Source organism: Fundulus heteroclitus, chromosome 8 (assembly GCF_011125445.2).
Source record: "Fundulus heteroclitus isolate FHET01 chromosome 8, MU-UCD_Fhet_4.1, whole genome shotgun sequence".
NCBI lineage: Eukaryota > Metazoa > Chordata > Actinopteri > Cyprinodontiformes > Fundulidae > Fundulus > Fundulus heteroclitus.
Window position 1 is genome coordinate 7,119,687 of NC_046368.1, and position 20,823 is coordinate 7,140,509.

At 39.0% G+C, this 20,823-nt stretch overlaps 1 protein-coding gene across 3 annotated transcripts in view; it reads right to left on the reverse strand.

Annotated features, from left to right (window-relative positions):
* Window positions 1–20,823, reverse strand: part of LOC105927407 (atrial natriuretic peptide receptor 2) — a 100,120-nt gene that overhangs the window by 25,589 nt on the left and 53,708 nt on the right. Inside the window, exons 8-14 of one of the 3 annotated variants that reach the window (XM_036140023.1) lie at window positions 16,658–16,778; window positions 14,213–14,287; window positions 13,248–13,325; window positions 8,789–8,893; window positions 6,099–6,170; window positions 4,989–5,148; window positions 4,748–4,903 (exon numbers count right to left, since the gene is read on the reverse strand). In XM_036140023.1, coding sequence (XP_035995916.1) covers window positions 4,748–4,903; window positions 4,989–5,148; window positions 6,099–6,170; window positions 8,789–8,893; window positions 13,248–13,325; window positions 14,213–14,287; window positions 16,658–16,778 — 767 coding nt within the window. Of the gene's footprint in view, window positions 1–4,747; window positions 4,904–4,988; window positions 5,149–6,098; window positions 6,171–8,788; window positions 8,894–13,247; window positions 13,326–14,212; window positions 14,327–16,657; window positions 16,779–20,823 lie in introns of all 3 variants that reach the window. The other 2 variants (XM_036140022.1, XM_036140024.1) reach the window with 2 other exon arrangements.

Genomic DNA, 20,823 nt, shown 5'->3' on the forward strand with positions numbered 1-20,823 from the left:
ACAAAAACTGAATTACTTAAAAACTTGCCAAGCAAAAGACTAGATGTTATGTTGATATTAAAACTGACTGCATGTAAAGATCTTTTCACCAAGTATACATTGTTACTGGTTAGGTCTTTATCTATTGACTGCTATACATGTTTGTTTTTATAAATTTGCCATTTATTGACTTAGACAACTTTATTTGTCATTTTGTATGCACAGAGTGCGTACAGAACGAAATTTCGTTTGCATACAGCTTGAAAAATCACAGTAAATTGCAGTAAATTTCCGTATAAGGATGCAGCAGCGGTTTGTGTAAACAATTGAAATGTAAACGATGTAAAACTATGTAAACAGTGCAGGGGAAAGTTAAGAGTCCCTTTTGTGGCTTCAGCAGTTCTAGCAGTTCAAAAGTCTGATGGCAACGGACCATTTAAATTTCCTAAGAATGTGTTAAAAAGTAATAAAATGCTGAAATAAGCACTGTTTCTCAAAAAGTGCTAATCTATACAGTTCATAGCATGTTAGCTGTGCAAAAAAAATAAAGTTGAGCTCATTAGAACTATGCGTGAGTACACTAACTTTTAGGAATAAAAAAAAAAAATTGATGGCATAAATTGAAGCTGTACATCTGATTTGATGTTTTAATGTATGAATTTGCATTTTCTTTTTTAATTTTCTGTATAATTTAGCTTCTAATTAAAATAAAACTACGTCCATTATGCAAATACACTTTTGCTAATTTCTTTTGGGATAATTTCTCCTTTTTCTTTGACTAAGAGCAGCAGATAAACGCTGAAACACAACGGAAAAGAATTTCTTTAAAACACAACCATCATTTCTTATTTCTATTCTGTTTCTGATGGCAAACTGCTTGGACATGGAAAGACTATAAAGCTAGCTGCTCTGTGCTAAATAACCTAATGAAGACCCATAATAGCCTTTTAAAGGATCTTTTTAAAGAATAGCTAAAAGGGAAAGTTATTCGTAAATGCTGGGTGTGAATATTTAAACATCAGGGAACGTGTGGTTTCTGTCTTCAGCCTGTTGACACATAAGCAGCAGCCTCTTGTGCCTCCAGCCTCGAACGTGACTTTGAATAAAAGGTTATAATCAAAGTTAACAGGCTGAGGAAGCTCCTTACGAATGTGTTACACATCCACTTAGGTCGTGTTGACGCTGAGTTTGGAGAGTTAAGTGGGGATTTATTGCATAGACATTAAGTGACTACAATCTTCATCCATTCCCTCCTTCCTCCACGTTTGCATTTTGGCCCAACAATGTCTTCAGTCCTTCAGCAAACTACCAAGTTAAATGAAAACTCCATGATTTGTTAGATGTGAAACACATCCCAGAAGGGGAAAAAAAAGCAGGGAAATTAAGACTTAAAGGCGATAACACCGATATAACATAATCTGGTCCAGAATATTTCCATTATTTTTAAAACAATTTGTTAGTCCTTTTTAGGCTCAACTTTGCAACCTAAGGCAATTTTATACAAAGGTATATATACTTTGTCACTTTCAAACAAGCACAAAAACGTCTTTAAAAATCTTTGGGATTAAATATGATAGAAATAACGACTCTCCTGTTCAAGTCGCGCCGGACAAATGGATAAACAAAAACTTGAAATAACATCCTGAGAAAACAAGGACTCTTTTCTTTTGAGTGTGACAATAAAAATAAAAAGTAGCAGTCTCACAAAGACAATTATCTATCAAAAATAAAGCCTTTAGCTTTCTTCTTCATCTATTTTTTTCTCTCCACTCTCCCTGTCTCCCCATCTATATTCATGAAACTCTTTGCAACAAGTGTCTTTTAAATTATAGCCTCTCCCCCCCTTTCCTTCTATTTAGTGTTTATCGACATCAGGCCACAGTTGCAAAGAGAAAAATCCATCTATCCCTCCATCCACCCATCAGTCTTCTGCTCAGCCAGGCTCTGGTTGTGTAGGCATCAGATCCAGGAGGGAAACCTGGTGAAACCCTGCAGGTGATGCACGCTCATCCAGGAGTGACGTGCAAATCAACGACTCGATGCAATCCACCAGGTTTCCTTAGATAGAAAACGTTTTAACCTATATAAATAATAAACTGAACTTAACTGCATTGTTTGTTACTGCGAACAGCTGGAATGTGTGTGAAGCATATATGTGTATAACTGATTTGTAATGTAAAAAATTGACTTATTTTGCAAAGTGCCTTAAGAAAACGGACGGGTTGTGAATTAGCACTACATACATAAACTGAATTGAAACTGAATTTAATTGAATTCTAAGGGATGCCAAGTCTTTCATGTCTTAGGGTCTCCTACTGATGGGTCATGCCTGGAAATCCTCCAAAAAGAAGCATAAAGGAGGCATCCTGCACTGTAAAAAAAAAAAAAAATCCAGCTGCTTTTACTGAAAAAACGTTGGCAGCTGGGATTACCAGGATTTTTCTGTGAAAAATACAGTGAAAATGTAAACCAGTTTACCAACCCACCCGTATATTTTACATGATAAAACTGTGTGTTATCTTTACATTTTGAAATATAAAGCTATATTTTAATAATATTTTTTAGGATTTTAATTTTTTTGTGGCACTCGTGGCCCTTTTTATTGAAAGTAAGTCTTCCCCGTCTCTCTCAGCCCCCCTTCCTGTTAGCTTAGACTTAGACTTAGACTTTCTTTATTGTCATTTTGTATGCACAGAGAGCATATAGAACGAAATTTCGTTTACATACAGCTCAGAAAAATTGCAGTAACTCTACAGGATACCTTGTAGTGAATTACAGTACAGGATAAAAATGCAGTAATAAATTGCAGTCAGTTAAAGGATAAATTTCAATTGACTTCCGGATAAAGTGCAGCAGTGAACAGTAGGCAGTTGAAATGTAGACAAATGTAAACAAATGTAAACAAATATGCAGTAAGTTTCCGGATAAAGTGCAGCAGTGATTTAACAGTAGACAGTTGAAATGTAAACAAATATGCAGTAAGTTTCCGGATAAAGTGCAGCAGTGATATTGGAGACTAAGAGTTGAGCAGCATTTATAATGCTGGATAAGGATACAATACAAATTTGCAAATCAGCGAGTGTGGCACACAGTCCATTTTATACTTCAGCAGTTCAACAGCCTGCTTTAAATAAAAAAAGAGAGCCAGAAAAAATATAATAATGAAAAAGGAGCTGTTAATTATGCATGTAAATATAACGTAAAATATACAGTTGGTTCTGTAAACTGGTTTACATTTTTACTGTAAAATATACAGGTGGGTTGGTAAACTGTTTTACACTTTTAAGGTGTTTTTTAATGAAAAATTCTGGCAATTTAAAGTGTCTATCAATAAATTATTGAAAAGAAAACAGAAAAGTTAACGCTGCAGAAAAAAAATTAAATAATTGCATTTGGAAGGATGTTTCTTTCCATTTTCAGCTAAGTTAGCTAGGAAGGCTTAGCTAGGCTAGGCTAAGCTAAGCTAAGATAGGCTAGGCTTCAATGAATAACAAATAATCTTAGAATTACAAAAGTTTAAGGAAACATTCCAGGATAGAGACAATTGCAAAACATTTGACATCAGGGTGTTTAGAATGTGTATTTCTGTGTGGAAAAAGCCAATATATCTCTTTAGGTTTCATCTAAAATAATTCAGATGGAGGAAGGCCAGTCTAAAGTAGTTCGCCTTTTATAGAAGAAAAAAAAAGTATACAAAACGGTATACAAAACAAAAAAGTTAATATTTCAAGACATTTTTGTAAGGCTTGGCAATATGGCTTTAAAATAAAATCTTAGACTTTTATTATGACCCGATTAATTGATTTTTTCTCCCTTTATTTCATAAAAGCAATTACAGAAATCATTCTAAAAAACTTGCTTTTATTTCAGTCATCTGGTCTGGAAGTTGACCTGAATTTAAAGTATTCAGGTCAACTTCACAGCTAAATACAACCTTGTTTCAGGGTTAAAAAGTTTCCTCTTTATACATATATACATATATTTAACATCGCAACCTATTACCAAAACAGTTCCCCCTTTTTGGACTGATAGATAGCAAAGTATCATGACAAAAAATAAGAAAATAAAAAGATTTAAATAAAAAAAATTGTGTTTTTCCAAAAATGAAATCTTCATAAAATGCAAATTCTAATTTATTGATAAAATAGATTTATCACCCAGTCCCACCTCTATGACATTATGGCAGTCATCTATTGGAATTAAGTTAAACTGAGAAAGGAAATAAACTAGCAGTAAAAAAGAAACATATTTTTTAAAAACAAAAGCCAAGAAAGCCACAGTGTACTGTAACTACTCTGTAAGTATTCAGATTCAATTTTTATCTATAATGTTGGCACAAAATAAAAAAGTAGTACGTTCTTCCTCATTCTAACTCAAAGACTCTCGCATTAATGCCTATTGTTCATATGAAATAAAGTAAAATTACATAAATGAAATGCCAGAAAATAGAAAAAGACTATTTTTCTAAATATTTCTTTCCAATAGAGCTGCACAATTAAAATAATATAATAATAAATATGTTGCTTGTTCTCCAAAAAACCATTCAGCCCTGCCGTGTAAGAACGTACTTTTCAAAGTAACTATTATTGTTTCACTCGAGTAAATATTTTGTAGATCGTGTGTCTAGATCCAAACGTTTTTGCTGATTTCCTGCTGCAATTAAATTTAATGCTACATCTTTATGTTGTTAATCTAAAGGATTTAGATCATTTGATTCGTCAGAAGTAAGCTGGCCGTCATGAGGCTACTAAAAGGCAGTTGTGTTTACCTTTAGGGCTAAGATCCATGCCTTCTACGTAGAAAGGTCCATTCCTCAAGGCTATTTCCTGCAGTATGATGCCAAAACTGTAGATGTCACCCTTCTGAGAACCCTGAGGGGGGTGGCGGTCGTATATAAGCAGCTCAGGAGCTGTCCAAAGCTTCTCTGGAAAAGAAAAAAGACCCAAATGCACAAGCCAATACAACATTAGCTGAATGCTTTGCTAATGGACGGTAGGAAACGGACTTACTTGCATAGAGGGCATGGGAGTCATCGTTTTCCCAGGACGAGCGAAAGCTGGCCAAACCATAATCCGTAATTTTCAAAACAAAACGGCTGTCCACCACACAGTTAGATGACTTCAGATTTCCATGGCAGCCGAAGTAGCTGTTGTGGAGATAGTTCATTCCCTGCAGCAGAGATGGCAAACATTAACATCCTCCTACATGACACAGTTACATATGCTAATACTGCAAATACGGCAATATTCGTATAAAAGAAATTGTCCTATTTCACATTTGTACATTTATTTTTCTATTTACCAAGAAATAGCAAACAGCCGGCACTGGCAATTACTAAATGTTATCTCAATATATTTCATTCCCTCATGGTTTCTTAAATCCTGTAGCATTTTAATTTCATACCCTAAATGTAAATATAGTAAAAATATACAATATAAATATGTAATGTTTTTATTTTTTCCATTTTGACATTATTTGGATTACATTTTACACTAACTTACAAATAAACTATTAATATTATTTTTAACTGTAAATTTTTCCCCTTCTTTTGCGACTTTTAAGTGCTGCAGATGCTCCAATTACTGAATGGGAAATCCCAAAAGAAGGCATTTCAAGGAATATAAGTACTACTTTGTAATTCTATTACTTCTTTTTCTCTCTTTAGGAGCGGACGAGCAACTTGAAAATTGAAATCGTGTCTGATATTTTGTGGAAGTGATTAGTCAAACATCTACCTATCGTTGTGGGCTAATTTAACCAAAGCACTTTATTAAGCGTTAAGCTTAATAAAGTCATTAACAGAAACCTTCAAAGTGTTTCCATGATTCTATTTGCAAAGCTTATGATGAATTTTCATTCCCTCTTCACTTTGTGGAAATGCAACGTTACCTGTACTGTTAGGACCACTCCGAGTCACAAATTTTATTTTATTGCACATTTTTCATTTTTGTTTCTGCTCATGCGAAACCATGGCAACCACGGGAAAGATTTGTGCATATCTGTGTGGCACAAAAAAAGCAACCTTTTGCTAGTGCCCATGCAAAAACACACAAATCAATACCCTGCCTTTGACGTCTGGTTCATTTGTTTACCGTGCCTGCAGCCTGAAGGCCACTTACCTTTACGATGTCATTGATCAGCGAGTAGCGGAACATCCAGTCCAGGTTTATGCTCTCGTTCTCCAAAATGTCCTGGAAGAGCAAGAACAGATCGAAAAATGAAGAAACGACTTGAACTTTGCAGCAACTTTTGCGTCTGCCAAAGCACACTGAAGTTTCTGTCAGGATAAACAATCAACGTTCTCCTTTTTCTGCTCATCCTCGCTGCCATGCACGGAGCCTTTCAATTCAGTTTAATTCAATTCAACTTTATTTATATAGCGCCAATTCACAGCACATATCATCTCAAGGCTCTTTCCAAAGTCAGACTCCATCAGATCCTCCAGGTTGGTGAGAAAGTTTCCTCTCTAAGGAAACCCAGCAGGTTGCATCAAGTCTCTCCAAGCAGCATTCACTCCTCCTGAAAGAGCGTAGAGCCACAGTGGACAGTCGTCTGCATTGTTGATGGCTTTGCAGCAATCCCTCATACTGAGCATGCATGAAGCGACAGTGGAGAGGAAAACTCCCCTTTAACAGGGAGGAAAACCTCCAGCAGAACCAGAACCTGGCTCAGTGTGAACGCTCATCTGCCTCGATCCACTGGGGCTTAGAGAAGACAGAGCAGAGACACAGAAAGCTCAGAAGCTCACATTGACCCAGGAGTACTTTCTATGTTAGATGGTAATAGAGGATGATCTGTGTTCTCTGATGATGTCACAGCTAACAGAACGCCAGACCAGGTGTACCTTCTATGAAAAGAAAAATGACAGAGAACAAAAAGTTAAAGGTTGAAATAACAACAAACAATGCAGATTGGAGAACAGTAGGAGAACTCAGCAGAGAGAGAGAAATAGACCCTGATGTCCTCCAGCAGCCTAAGCCTATAGCAGCATAACTATAGAGATAGCTCAGGGTAACATGAGCCACTCTGACTAGAAGCTTTGTCAAAAAGGAAAGTTTTAAGATTAGTCTTAAAAGTAGACGGGGTGTCTGCCTCACGGACCAAAACTGGGAGTTGGTTCCACAGGAGAGGAGCCTGATAGCTAAAGGATCTGCCTCCCATTCTACTTTTAGAGACTCTAGGAACCACCAGCAGACCTGCAGTCTGAGAGCGAAGTGCTCTGTTAGGAACATACGGGGTAATCAGAGCTCTGATATATGATGGAACTTGATTATTAAGGGCTTTATACGTTAGAAGGAGAATTTTAAATTCTATTCTTGATTTAACAGGAAGCCAATGAAGGGAAGCTAAAATTGGAGAAATATGATCCCGCTTGTTGATTTTCATCAGAACTCTTGCTGCAGTATTTTGAATCAGCTGAAGACTTCGAACTAAGCCACTCTAACGGGGTGTCTGCCTCACAGCCTTTGCAGGATATTAATGAATAACTCTGAAGGCCCCGGAGTTGACCCTGTTCTTGGAATCTGGATCCAGCATTGACGTGCAGCTACAACCTATCAGCTTAAACGATCTTTCTCCACAAGTGTTAACATTAAAGTTCAGCCTTATCAACGATTTCCAGTCATGTCAGGAGCGCTGGCCAAAAACAAGTTTGAATCTAGAGTCAAAACTTTCTTATCAGCTGAAAGCAGATTTCTAAAGCGCATTTAAGACAACGGCGAACATGCAGCCATACTGAATTTTTAAATCACGGATAAATTCAGTTGTTTCGCTTTAACTGGCATGGTGCTCTTGAGACATTTTTAAAACACCACTGGGTCCAAAGGTTAAATAATATAGCTATTCTTAAAACAGGCCGGTCATACCGGAAACGTGTTTCCTCTTTGTTTGGCTGTGTAAAACAGCTGAATGTTTAACTTTATATCCCGTGACAACCTCAAACTTTAATGCTTTTTGTTGCCATAATGTATGAAAGGCCAACACAAAGTGACAAATTACTCTAAATTGAAGAAAATGTTAAAAAATTTTAGCTTGTAAAAAAACGAAACACCAAAAGGAGCAGTTTAATTCAGCCCTGCTGAATAAATGCTTTATAAGATCATCTTTTATGTCTCCACCAGCTTTTTACATCCGGGAACATTTTTTGCCACATTCCTTTGCAAACTAGCTTAAGCTCAGCCAGGCGAGACGGATGGAGAGCATCTCGCTATAGATTCTCCATCAGATTTAAGCCTGATCATAACATTTATGGACGTGACTGGCCCATTGTAAGACACTAATGGCTATAAAAAAAAGAAAAAACTAGCCATACCATGATACAGCCACCACCATGTTTCACCATGAGGGTGAAACATGGTGGCAATAGGACTAAAGATGGAAATTATCCATCTGGCTATATTTACATGCTAATGTTTAATAAAACGCGTTGTCCCATTCAAAACAATAAATTAATAACAATAAAACGCAACGTTTTCCTTAACGGCCAGGTCAGGATTAAATGCTTTCCTGTCAACAGACCTCAAACCCCAGACTCCTCCACATGGACTTTATTTATGCATAAATATAAATGCACACCACAGTTTTCAGCTTAATTTGTAAGAAATATTTGAAACCTTTTATCATTTTCCTCCTACTTCACAAGAATGTAGCACTTTGTGACCGTCTATGGCATAAAAACTCCAGTAAAACACCCTAAAGTTTGTGGTTCCAACGTAATAAAAGGTAAATAAGTGCACGGGGCGTTGCGGTTCTGCAAGGCACGGTAATCCTGCAGCAACATCCAAGTGGTTTGCCTGTAGAGGGACATTACCTGCAGGCTTCCTCTGGGGCAGTACTCCGTTACGACGCAGATGTTGGGAGGGTCGATGCAGGCCCCGATGAACCTGGTCAGATGGTTGAACTGAACGTCTCTCATCTGAAAATAACCACACAAACACACGGCGGCCGTCAGCGCCGGACGCTTTCCAAACATCACACTCTCCGAGCCCCGCGGAAACACAGGACTGACGGCTCATTTAGGCGGCGACGCTTCAGGACAACGCTGCCAGATTTTTCACCCAAACGGTTCTGTTTGCAGTGGAGCTGGTCGTGCCGGGTCTGTTTCTACGTGCCGAGCGGCATTCCTGCTCAGCGCACTCAGTTGACACATGTGCATGCATCGCACGAGTCGGCCTCCGAGGTTATGAATGAGCCAGTGTGCTTTGGAGGATTTAATAAAAAAAAAAAAAAAAAAAAGTTAAAAAGTCGTGTTGAACAAGCTGGAGGAGCAAAACTGGGAACATTGGAAGTAATCACTAATCAAACACTGGTTTTATAACACAGGTCCATTTGACTGAGCTAAAAATAATAACATAAAAAATAACGCAGATGTTTGAGGTCAAGAGATTTAAAGGGAACATTTTCTCGTCTGTAGAAGCGAGTGGCACAGTTCCCCCCTCCAGCTTTCACTGCAGCCGTTTAGGAGCGCTGACAGAGGCGGCAGTCAGAAAACCTGCAGCCGGCTTCAAACACGCTCCAACAGCGCTCCTTTCTTCCCCCGCCGCCGTGACTGACAGCCGCTCTCACGGCGAAACGCCGCGCGTTAGCGGCTCCTGTTTCACGGCCCGGGAGACGCTGTTAGCCTACCCTTTGGCCCATTTATTTTCCTCTGCTGCACTCCCGGAGCACAAGCGGTTAAGTTTCCACTGGCAGCCATGTCTGTTTCCCCCCATCTGCTTGGCTTTTTTACTTCTTTCCCTGAGCTGAGGTTTGACAGGCCATCAGGCCCGCGGGGCATCGCAGAAGCTGCCAGCTCAGACTGCAGCCCGGCCGGCCGACCGATGGCCGCTAACCGGCCCAAACCACTGCAGCTCCACGCAGAAATGACCCACAATTCACTCCTGAACCACAGCGTTAAAGCTAAGAGAGTAGTAGACTATAAGTACGACGGCCACAAGCATCCGTCTTCTTCCTGCCTGCCAGTGTAATTTCCAAGTTATGGCTGTGCCACGACGAGTTTCCATCACCAAACCACATTAAGTTGTGATTTTTTTTTTTCCTCCGCTCCTTCCCCCGGCTTCCTTATCGCTTGCTCGTAAACATTTCCCAGCCAGAGGGGTCTTTTTATCAGCCGCTGCTGCCGTTGATGTCAAAAAGAAGGTGTAGGGGTGTTAGTTATCTCTGCAACAAGCTAGCAGCAACAAGCAGCGTTGCTTGAACATATTGATAAAAGCCAGACTTCCACTTCTTGGCATCAGGAGGGGGAGGGGGGGACATGAATCTAGGTATGTTAATGAAGTAACAACAACCCTAAAGGCGTATCGGTTGGAGGAATAAATATTTTACTGTTTTAGAGCCTCACACCCGAATATTTTGTCCTGAGAGCGCAGCGACTTTAACTGAATATCAGTCCAGTTTATTTCTGTAGACGTTTAAGAACAGCGGTGATCGGACGAATGGGCTTAGTGGCGTTTCAGACGTGCTAAATCGGGCTAAATCGGGCTAAACGTACTGGAGAAAGGCAGAGGTACAACGGTGCCTTCCAGTCCGACTCCACAGTGACACGTAGACTGCGGCAGGCCCTTAAATACTGCAAAAACAGAACTAAAAGTAAGTGAAATTTTCTTGAAATCATTGTAATTTTCCTTGATTAGAGCAGGTAAATAAGACTATTTGCCAATGGAATAAGATTTTTGCACTTAAAATAGGAACAATTCATCTCCATCGTCTTATTTCAAGTGCAGGATGTCTAATTATGTTATTTTAGAGATGAATTGCTCCTGTTTTAAGTGCAAAAATCTCATTCTATTGGCAAATAGTCTTATCTACCTGCTCAAATCAAGGAAAAATACACTCATTTCAAGAAATTTTTACTTATTTTTTTCCCCTTTTTGCAGTGAAGTTGGTTCCTCGACTCTCCAGGACCGTCATGATGTGGTTAGTGCAGTCGCTGAGGACTGACGGCTGTATCCTCCAGAGCACTGATACCTTCTTCCCCTGGGTCAGATTAAGGTTGAAGAGGGGCAGCTTTTCTGCACAGACCTTCAGAACGCTGTGGTTGACGGCATCTGGACCTGCACTACAAAAAGGGAACTTTAGAAGTAAATTTTCTTGAAATTTGTGTATTTTTCCTTGATGTGAGCAGGAAAATAGGACTATTTGCCAATGGAATAAGATTTTCGCACTTAAAATAAGAACATTTCATCTTCGTCATCTTATTTCAAATGCAGTATATCTAATTATCTTATTTTAGGGGTAAAAATACTCATCCCATTGGTAAACAGTCTTACTTAGCTGCTCAAATCAAAGAAAAATACACTAATTTCAAGAAAATTGTACTTACTTTTTGTTCCTTTTTGCAGTGTGCAGCCTGGTTTCGGTTCGGTCTCTTCACTGCAAAAACAGAACTAAAAATAAGCAAAAATGATCTTGAAATGAGTGTTTTTGTCGTTGATTTGAGCAGGTAAATAAGATTATCTGCCAATTGAATGAGTAATTTTACTCCTAAAGTAAGATAATTAGATATACTGCACGTAAAAATAAGTTGATGGACATGAGTTCTTCCTATTTTAAGTGCAAAAATCTCATTCAATTGGCAGATTATCTTATTTACCTACTCAAATAAAGTACAAATACAGTCGTTTTGAGAAAATTTTAACTTGTTTTTAGTTCTGTTTTTGCAGTGTTCAGCGGCTGCTTCATCCGACTGCTAAAGGCTGGAGCGGGAGATGAAGGATGGATGTTTGCGCCGGTTCACTGGCTTCATCCAGACTTCATCCAGACTTCATCGACCCGGTTTTCCTTCATCCTGAACCCTCCGATCTTCTCCACCCCGGACCAACTTGGCTGATGACGTAAATTATACGGGCAAAAACTTGCAGTTCAACATCCCCGCTGCAGAGAGGATATTTCGTTTACCTGTGTTACACCGGCTGATGCTGATAAGCGCTCCTAAACCACTTCCTTCTCTTTTTTTTCCCCCACACCTCTTCAAAATATCTGTCTGCTTGTATACACTGCAAAAAGAGAGCTAAAAATAAGTAGAATTATCTTGAAATGAATGTATTTGCCCTTGATTTGAGCAGGTAAATAAGATTATCTGCCAATGGAATGAGTATTTTTACCCCTAAAATAAGATAATTAGATATACTGCACTTGAAATAAGACGATGGAGATGAATTGTCCCTATTTTAAGTGCAAAAATCTTATTCCATTGGCAAATAATCTTATTTACATGCTCAAATCAAGGAAAAATACTCTCATTTCAAGAAGATTTTTCTTATTTTTAGTTCTATTTTTGCAGTGTAGTGAGACTATGGGGCAGAGAGAGACATTTGACTTGGGGATATGGTTTATTTCTTTATGAACCCGCATCAGTGAACTATTTAGCATCCTCCATACTCTTACTGGGTTGCCAGTGCTTGAAGTTCCTCCATTGAATGCCCCCCCCCCCCCCCCCATGACCAGAGAAGGAATTTGAACTTTGCTCTCATGTCTTGCCACTTTGTCTCCACTTTCTTTCAAGGCTGCAGTCAGCACTGTTGTCTGTGCACCTTTCTATATGGCAGTTTTTCCTTCCACTAAACTTTACATCAATATGATTCGAGGCGCTATGCTAACAGCCGGCTTCTTTAGCAGCAACATTTTGTGGTTTATCCGTCTTGTGGAGGAGGTCAGTACCTGTTTTGGCCATAACACACTGCAAAAATAAACCCAGAAATAAGAAATTTTTTCCTAAGAAATGAAAGTATTTTTCCTTGATTTGAGCAAGTAAATAGGACTTTTTGCCAATGGAATAAGATTTTTGCACTTAAAATAGGAACAATTCATCTCTGTCATCTTATTTCAAGTGCAGTATATCTAATTATCTTGTTTTAGGGGTAAAAATACTCATCCCATTGGAAAAAAATCTTATTTACCTGCTCAAATCAAGGGCAAATACATTTATTTCAAGAATATTTTACTTATTTTAGGTCTCTTTTTGCAGTGCATACATTTTTTTTCTTTTTATTGGACTCCCAATAAAAATAATTGAATTTCAGATTTTTCCGTAGGTGCAATAATAATCATAATTTACGGAATTAAACATTTTAATAAATGCGTTGTACTTTTATAAATGAATTGCTGAAACAAACCAACTTTTCAATGATGTTCTAATGTATTAGGATGCTGCAGGAAAACTTCCAGCCTTAAAGCAACCTTGAGTGGCAGGCTACAGATAAGGGATTATGGTTAAAAAAAATAAAAAAAATCTCACATATTAGCAAAGGGTTGTTAAATAAAATACTCACGTGTTTAAGTTCCATTAATACTTGTCTTGTCAGCTCTATCCTCTTCTTGTTGACGTGTTTAATGGCCACCAGGTTTCCCTGTGTGCAACAAAGAACACGTGTGAAGCTTACGATAAGATTTTGCATAAAAACAGAAGAAAACTCAAAGAGCTGCAAAAGCAGACAGACAGGGCATTTGGATTTCTTCGTGTACATTTGGAGCTTTTCTCTCTCTCTGCTGCAGAGGGAGAGGTGGATTTGCTGCTTGCGTTGTGAAAACCTGTAAACCTTCCTGTAAACCAGGAATGCAATTCCCCAGAGCCCCAGAAGTGACCGTCTGGAGAGGAAAAAAAAAAAAGTGCTGCCTCTGTAATTGTGAAGCAAGGTCAGGTCTGATTTAATGTTGAGATTTGACTTTTTTTTATTATTATTTTTTTTTTAAATGAGAAACACAGCCAGCTGATAATGGCTTCCCAATGTGAACGAGGCGTCTCACTGCAGAGGAAAGACCTCGTGTTCCAGTTTTTGCAGGTAGTCAAAGCTGTTACATCACCGTGTTTTTGCTCTGGATTTAATCACTTCGGGTCAATGCAGGAACCTGGGAGGTTCAACAGAACCTCCATTTAAATGAAAATTAAAAAAAAAAACAGCTTTCTGCTAAAACATCCTCCCACCCCCTCCATTTCTACTCCCAAAAATTAGCAGCAACAAATTAATGGTTGTGTCCAGACTCTGAAGCAGGAGCACAGAACCAAGAGACACAAACACACACACGCATAAAAAAAAATAAAAATAAACAGAGAAGCAAACTGACGCATTCTGCAGCTCGCATTAAAACCAACTACCTAAACTCGCCCACGCACTCTCTCTCTTTCCCTCGCCTCTCTCCAGCTCTCCGGCTTTCTTTCTCTGCGAGCGTTGCACATGTGTGTGGGAGGGAAAGGAGTGTGCAGGAGTTGAAAATGTCAGAACTCACTAAGCCTTACCTTAAAATAGCCGGTTTTTGCAAATAGCTGATATTTTCCATGGGCAGTTATCAAGGAGCCGTAGCTGGAGCCTCTCTGAGAAGATGGAGAGGAGCAGTTAAGAAGAACAGACGTCTGTTATTGAGTTCAGATCAGAGGAAAGAGAAAAAGAACGGTTTCAGGAAAAGTGCAACGGGAATCATGTTCTGTTTCTGTGTTGCAAACCGAATGCCTAAAAAAAAAAAACGCTGTTTAAGTCTGCGTTTGTGACGAATGCAAATGGAAAAAAAAATGGGAGCCAAAGAAGTTTAGGAAAAAAAAACTTCTGAGAAGCAGCCATTTAAAAAAAAAAAAAAAAAAAAAAGGTGTGTGACTTTCACAAACACGTCGCATTAGCCCCCAGATGACAGAACGTGATGAGGCATCGTACCCTGAATGCAAGGAGCAGGGAGGGGGGGCCAGACCGACTCGTTTTAACGACCATTTAATGTGCGTCTGCCGCTGCAAGGCCAGCCACCTTGGATTAAACCGCTGGAAAAGCTTTCAGGAATGTGTAAACTCAAAGCGGGTTTGGGATCCTCGCAGGGCTGCAGCAACAATTATGAGACACCTATGGAGGCACGGCGCTGGGGAAAAGGATCAGCCCCCCTTTACAGATTCAGATCAGCAAACAAATGTTTAATATGAGATAAAAATATATATATTAAGGGAATCCAGCTATTTAAACCAAACTGATTTCTAAGGGCATTTGTGATGACCCTCTGTCTCTGTGGCAGAACTTTATTCTTATTCACAGGATTCATTTAATGAGTCCAGGTGAAGAGTTTTTCAAATCTGTTGACTTTGACTGGACCACCTGCACTGCAAAAACAGAACTAAAAATAAGTAAAAATTTTCTTGAAATTAGTGTATTTGCTCTGATTTGAGCAGGTTAACAAGATTATCTGCCAATGGAAAGTGTAATTTTAGCCCTAAAATAAGATAATTAGATATAATGCACTTAAAACAAGTTGATGGAGATGAGTTGTTCCTATTTTAAGGGCAAAAATCTTTGGCAGATTATCCTATTTACCTGCTCAAATAAAGTACAAATACACTCATTTCAAGACAATTTTAGCTTATTTTAGTTCTGTTTTTGCAGTGTGGGCTTTTTTTAAATACTTTGGATCATTTTCATTTTCCTGCTGCATGACCAAAGTGTGCCTGATTTTAAGATCAAGAGCCGAAGTCCAGAGATTCTTTTTCAATGCTTTTATTATTATTATTATTATTATTATTATTATTATTATTATTATTATTATTATTATTATTATTATTATTATTATTATTATTATTATTATGTGGAAAGCAGAACTCTGAAGCCATGCCTGACTGTTGGTTTCAGGTTCTTTGTCTTACATGTTGGGTCGGCTTTCCGCCCGGATGAAACAAACTTTAGTCTCACCGGTTCACAGAATACTTTCTCAGAAGTCTTGGACTCGTCGAGGCCTGCAGAGCTTCTGATGTCGTTCGAGGTTTCCTGAGATCTCCTGGATGATTCGATGATGTCCTCTTGGAGTAATTTTGGTAGGTCAGACGCTCCACTGTTCCAGGTTTTTATTTTCCATTTGTGAATATTGGCTCTCGCTGATGTTCTCTGGCGTTTTTAAGGCTTTGTAACCATTTCCAGGATGATAGTCGGACGGGATTTTGCTTCCTTAGATCGCAGTATGATGATTTTCTAGCCTCAAATTTAAGTGTTTGTTTTTGTTTAATTTGCAGGTCTGGCAGAAATCCTTCCTGGATGTAACTGATATCAAATTTCCAAAAAATATCTGTTATTTAACAAGGGTTAATTTAACTTTGGATCACTCTCAAATTTCCTCTTAATGAATTAAATCAAAACTCGAAAACAGCTTCTTCTTTTTTTTTGTATTTCCTCTAGTTAAATTGTGTGATAAATACACTGCAAAAACGGAACTTAAAATAAGTAAAATGTTCTTAAAATTAGTGTATTTGTCCTTGATTTGAGCAGGTAAATAAGATGATCTGCCAATGGAATAAGATTATTGCACTTAAAATAGGAACAATTCATCTCCATCATCTTATTTCAAGTGCAGGATGTCTAATTATCTTATTTTAGGGGTAAAATTACTCATTCCATTGGCAAATAATCTTCTTTACCTGCTCAAATCAAGGACAAATACAGTCATTTTAAGAACATTTTACTTATTTTTAAGTTCCGTTTTTGCAGTGTAGTTTGTTTAATGATCTGAAACATTTAAGTGTAGGTGAAAAACAGGGAAAATGTGTAAGGGGCCGATACGTTTTCATCGCTCTGTATCAAACAGAAGCCATTCCCACAGCAGCCCTCAGTAAAGGGCAAAAACAAAGCTTTTAACGGGAGATTAAGTGGGTGTTGCCTCGTTTATCTGCATCATTATTTGCTTTTTATTGCTGCACACCAATCTGTGTGGGTCCGTTTACCTGTGAGAGGGTTAACCTGCTGCCGGCTCGTTTGTGGTATTTGTTGGGGCTCTCAAACTGGAGGTCCTCCCAGCGAATCCTCCACAGCATTCCAGCCAGCTCCTTCTCCAGCTTCAGCTTCCTGTTGTAAGAGCGAGAAATCAGCAGCGGCTCGTTAAAACGGACTTATTTTCTCACAGAAATCAGATTCGGGGGAGGTAGCTGGACCGTTTCTTGGTTTTCCTCCAAGGTTGCGACAGTACCGGCTGGATTGGAATTAAAGAAAAACTGGATTTATGCTTCAATTTTCTGAGGTTTTGAGATCTTAAGCAACATGGATTTAATCTCTAAGCAGACTTGCTCCATTTGCTTAAGTCATGTTTGATCTCCATCCCATATTTACAGAGCTAACCGTCTGGATCTGATAATGAAGTTCGTCACATCCAGCATTTTGTCTCCGATCACTTGTGTACGTGTGTTTTTCTGAGATTCTTATTTCACTGATCCACATGTGCTGGATCTGAAGCTTGGTGAACCCAGATTTTCAGCTTTGTGGTCTAGAAACAAAAATTTCCTTGAAATGAAAAAATATACTAAACTATGGCACAAATTAATAACCTTCTAAAAGTTTATGTTTTCATCACTCTGAAGGAAGCCTTTATGTCTAGTCTTCTTTAGCATCGCCGTTCAGGCTGTATTTTGAATGTATTACTCAATAGCTTCTATGACAATAAATCCCAGAGAGATTAAAATACACAGAGTTAGCAAAACACACCAGTGCAAATGAATGATCATGTATCGCAAATCTGGAAATTAAAAGAATCAGGAGTGATGCTGAAAAACTAGTCCATGCATTTGTTGCTTCAAGGCCGGACTATTGTAGTTCTTTAAAAACAGGAAGTCCACAAAACGAAGTTCGAAGCTGAAGGCTTCAAACTTCGAAAACAGTGCATTAAGAAATCTGATAAAAATCAACAACAGGGATCATATTTCTCCAATTTTAGCTTCCCTTCATTGGCTTCCAGTTAAATCAAGAATAGAATTTAAAATTCTTCTTCTAACGTATGAAGCCCTTAATAATCAAGCTCCATCATATATCAGAGCTCTGATTACCCCGTATGTTCCTAACAGAGCACTTCACTCTCAGACTGCAGGTCTGCTGGTGGTTCCTAGAGTCTCTAAAAGTAGAATGGGAGGCAGATCCTTTAGCTATCAGGCTCCTCTCCTGTGGAACCAACTCCCAGTTTTGGTCCGTGAGGCAGACACCCCGTCTACTTTTAAGACTAATCTTAAAACTTTCCTTTTTGACACACAACTAACATTCCAAGTCGTTTTCCAATTTAAACACATAATTAAGCTTTTAATTACTACTGAAGTATCTAAATTAGTTAACCTATTCATAACAAGCCCCCTTAGTACTTAGTAAAGTATGACTTTACTGTTAAGACCTGCTGTGAGCCTGATTCAGACCCAGGCAGCATCTTCTGAGGAACCGTAGCCCTCTCCCGATATACAAAAGCCTCCAGTTCTGAATTCAGAATTCATGAAGATATTTGAGTTCCCACCTTTTTCAAACCCCATCAGAGATGTTCAATAAAGTTCAAGTCAGGTAACTGAATCCCACTGTAGTACCTTCAGGACTTCTTCTGAAACCAAAATTCAACGGACTTCTAGATACGCTCAGAACAACTGTCCAATCGGCTTATTGAGAAACGGCATTTTCTTGTGCTTCTGCATCAGCAGCGATGCACGTCTTGGTGTTCAGGCACATAGATCTTTAGTGTTTAGAACGTGCCACGCTCCAGAAACTAAAACCTCAGCAGTCTGGGTTGTTGGACCACCTTCCTCCTCCTGAATATGTTGACAGCCATTAATAGTTTCCTCTTTCTACCACATTTAGGTGGTTTAGCCACTGTTCCTTTAGGTTAAATCTGCCAAACAATGCCTTAAAGTGTATCTGTTGGAGGATCCAGGAGCCCAGGTAGATCCCTGTTCAGCATTTATGCTTGGCAAAGATATCTAAAGAGTTTCTATCAACTGTCAAGGAGGACCAGCAGAAAGGAGACCTGAAAATTCAGCCAGACGCTGGTTTGTGTTTTTAAAGGTTTATTCTAATGTGACAATTAGAGGTCCACTGCAGGAGCAAGCAGGAAAGCTATCTGTGGATGGCGGAGACCTGGTCAAGGTCCGGGGGACACACTCAGGTCAGAAGATCAGGAAGAAGCAGACAAATCCAGGGAGTAGGCAAGGCTCGTAGGTGGTTGTTCAAAAACGTGGTCAGGTTCCAGGAATGGGAAACTAGGTAGACCTCCGATAAGAACCAAGCAAGGCGTAGAAATCAAGCATGGGAGGAGTGGAGCAGGTAGGCGTGGCAAGACAGCAGAGAGGACCAGATCATGACATCATCAATGAAACGTAAAAGTCAGCAGTCCGGGTATTTGAAGTGTCGTATTTTATGCACACTGGCTATTTGCCTGAGGTCTGCCTGAGACTTCGACTGAGTGAAGGCTGAAAGTAGGATTTAGTGTTGAGTTTGGATGAAAACCCTGTAATCCTTATAACAATTTTGAGTTTAACTAATAAACCTGATCAGTGCAGCTGTCCAGCTCCAATTCCACCCAGATAAAACGAACTGGATATGAATCAAAAGCCTTTCTAGTCGGAGTGACGTGTTCGTCATCTCGTGAATTCCCCTTCAGTGGGGGTCCAAATCGGTTCCTTTAGTGTGGCACCAACCTCATGCCTGACCAATATTACAAATTATACAAACCAATATTAAAACTCAGAATATGAGGCTATAGAAACCTCTTTTTTTTTTTTTGATGGTCCTTTTTGAGGCTACATAGAATCCAGCGATTATTTACAATTCCCTTAAAATCGTAAATAAGAAAGGCTTTATCTATTAACAAATGTAGCAAAAACAAAGCGTAAAACTCCAGAATAATAACTAATACATGATAATCTTTCATAAAAACTTGCATGCAACCAGAGTGAGCTACTTACGTATAAATAAATAAAAAATCAAATAATGTGGCTATGCACCTTTAAGGGATTTATTATGCATGCAATTTAATATAAAATATATTATCCCCAACATTAGGGTTAATGTATTTATCTAAATGACTGATTTAAGACATGCATTATTTACTTTTGCGCTTCCAGTGGATTTTTTGTGATTTAATTGCAGCAGGCGGGGATAAAAATGGCTCCACAATGACAAAAGGCACCCACGTGTCTGCACTGCTTAACCACACTTATTTTGTCAATGATTTTTTGACATGTTTGAGGATTATTTTGGAGCACCGGTGTGACTGGTAGGCTCTCCCTAGAAGAAAGCTGGACCAGAACTGCTGTTTGCTTGACGTGTAACGATTCACACCCGAGAAAATATTCAGAAAGCACGCTCTCTTGATTTGTTCTTATTTGCTTGCCTCTTTTTTTTCTCTCTTGCTCTTGTAAGGAAAAAGTAGAGGGTTTATTTATGGTTAGGAGTGAAAAATGAGCAGAGCTGAGGCACTCCAAGACGATCCGAAAGGTGTAAAACATTTCCAGATGCCTCGAGGAAATTATTACAGCGGTTACACGTCGCCCTGTTGCTGCCGTCCGGCAAACTTGGTCCCAGGAGGGGTCTCTTTATTAGTTTTTTGCCACTATGTCATCAGTACTAATTTTATTGTTGGGCAATCCTGCAACATAAATGAAACGCTGATGCTTGCGAGCATTTGGAGGACATTAAAGCTGCGATGCCCTCCAGCCCCCACCAACAATTTTCTATTTAAAGGGTCTTGTTTAGAGACTTCTGGCAGCCAGAGGGGCGAAGTGTGGGGCTCCACACTGGGCCTATTGTTTCACCAATCCCATTTGTGAATACCTTCCTGTTGGACCAACCCCCCCTCCATTAAAACAACAAAGTCGCTGCTACTCTGCTCAACATCACCTCACACTCCTGCTGCCCGGCAGACTCCAAAATCAACTCGGAGCACCAGACGGTCCAGCTGCTTGAAACTTAAGCCCTATAACCAACCTTTACTACACACAAAAAAACTAAACTTATTCAGAATTAGGTTATTTTTACCCAATAAAGTCATAAAGAACCATTAGAAATGCATTTATGTCATATGAGGGCACACATGCGCCTTTCTGGGCATACAGTCGTCTATTTTTTAGATTAAATCTGTGCACATTTT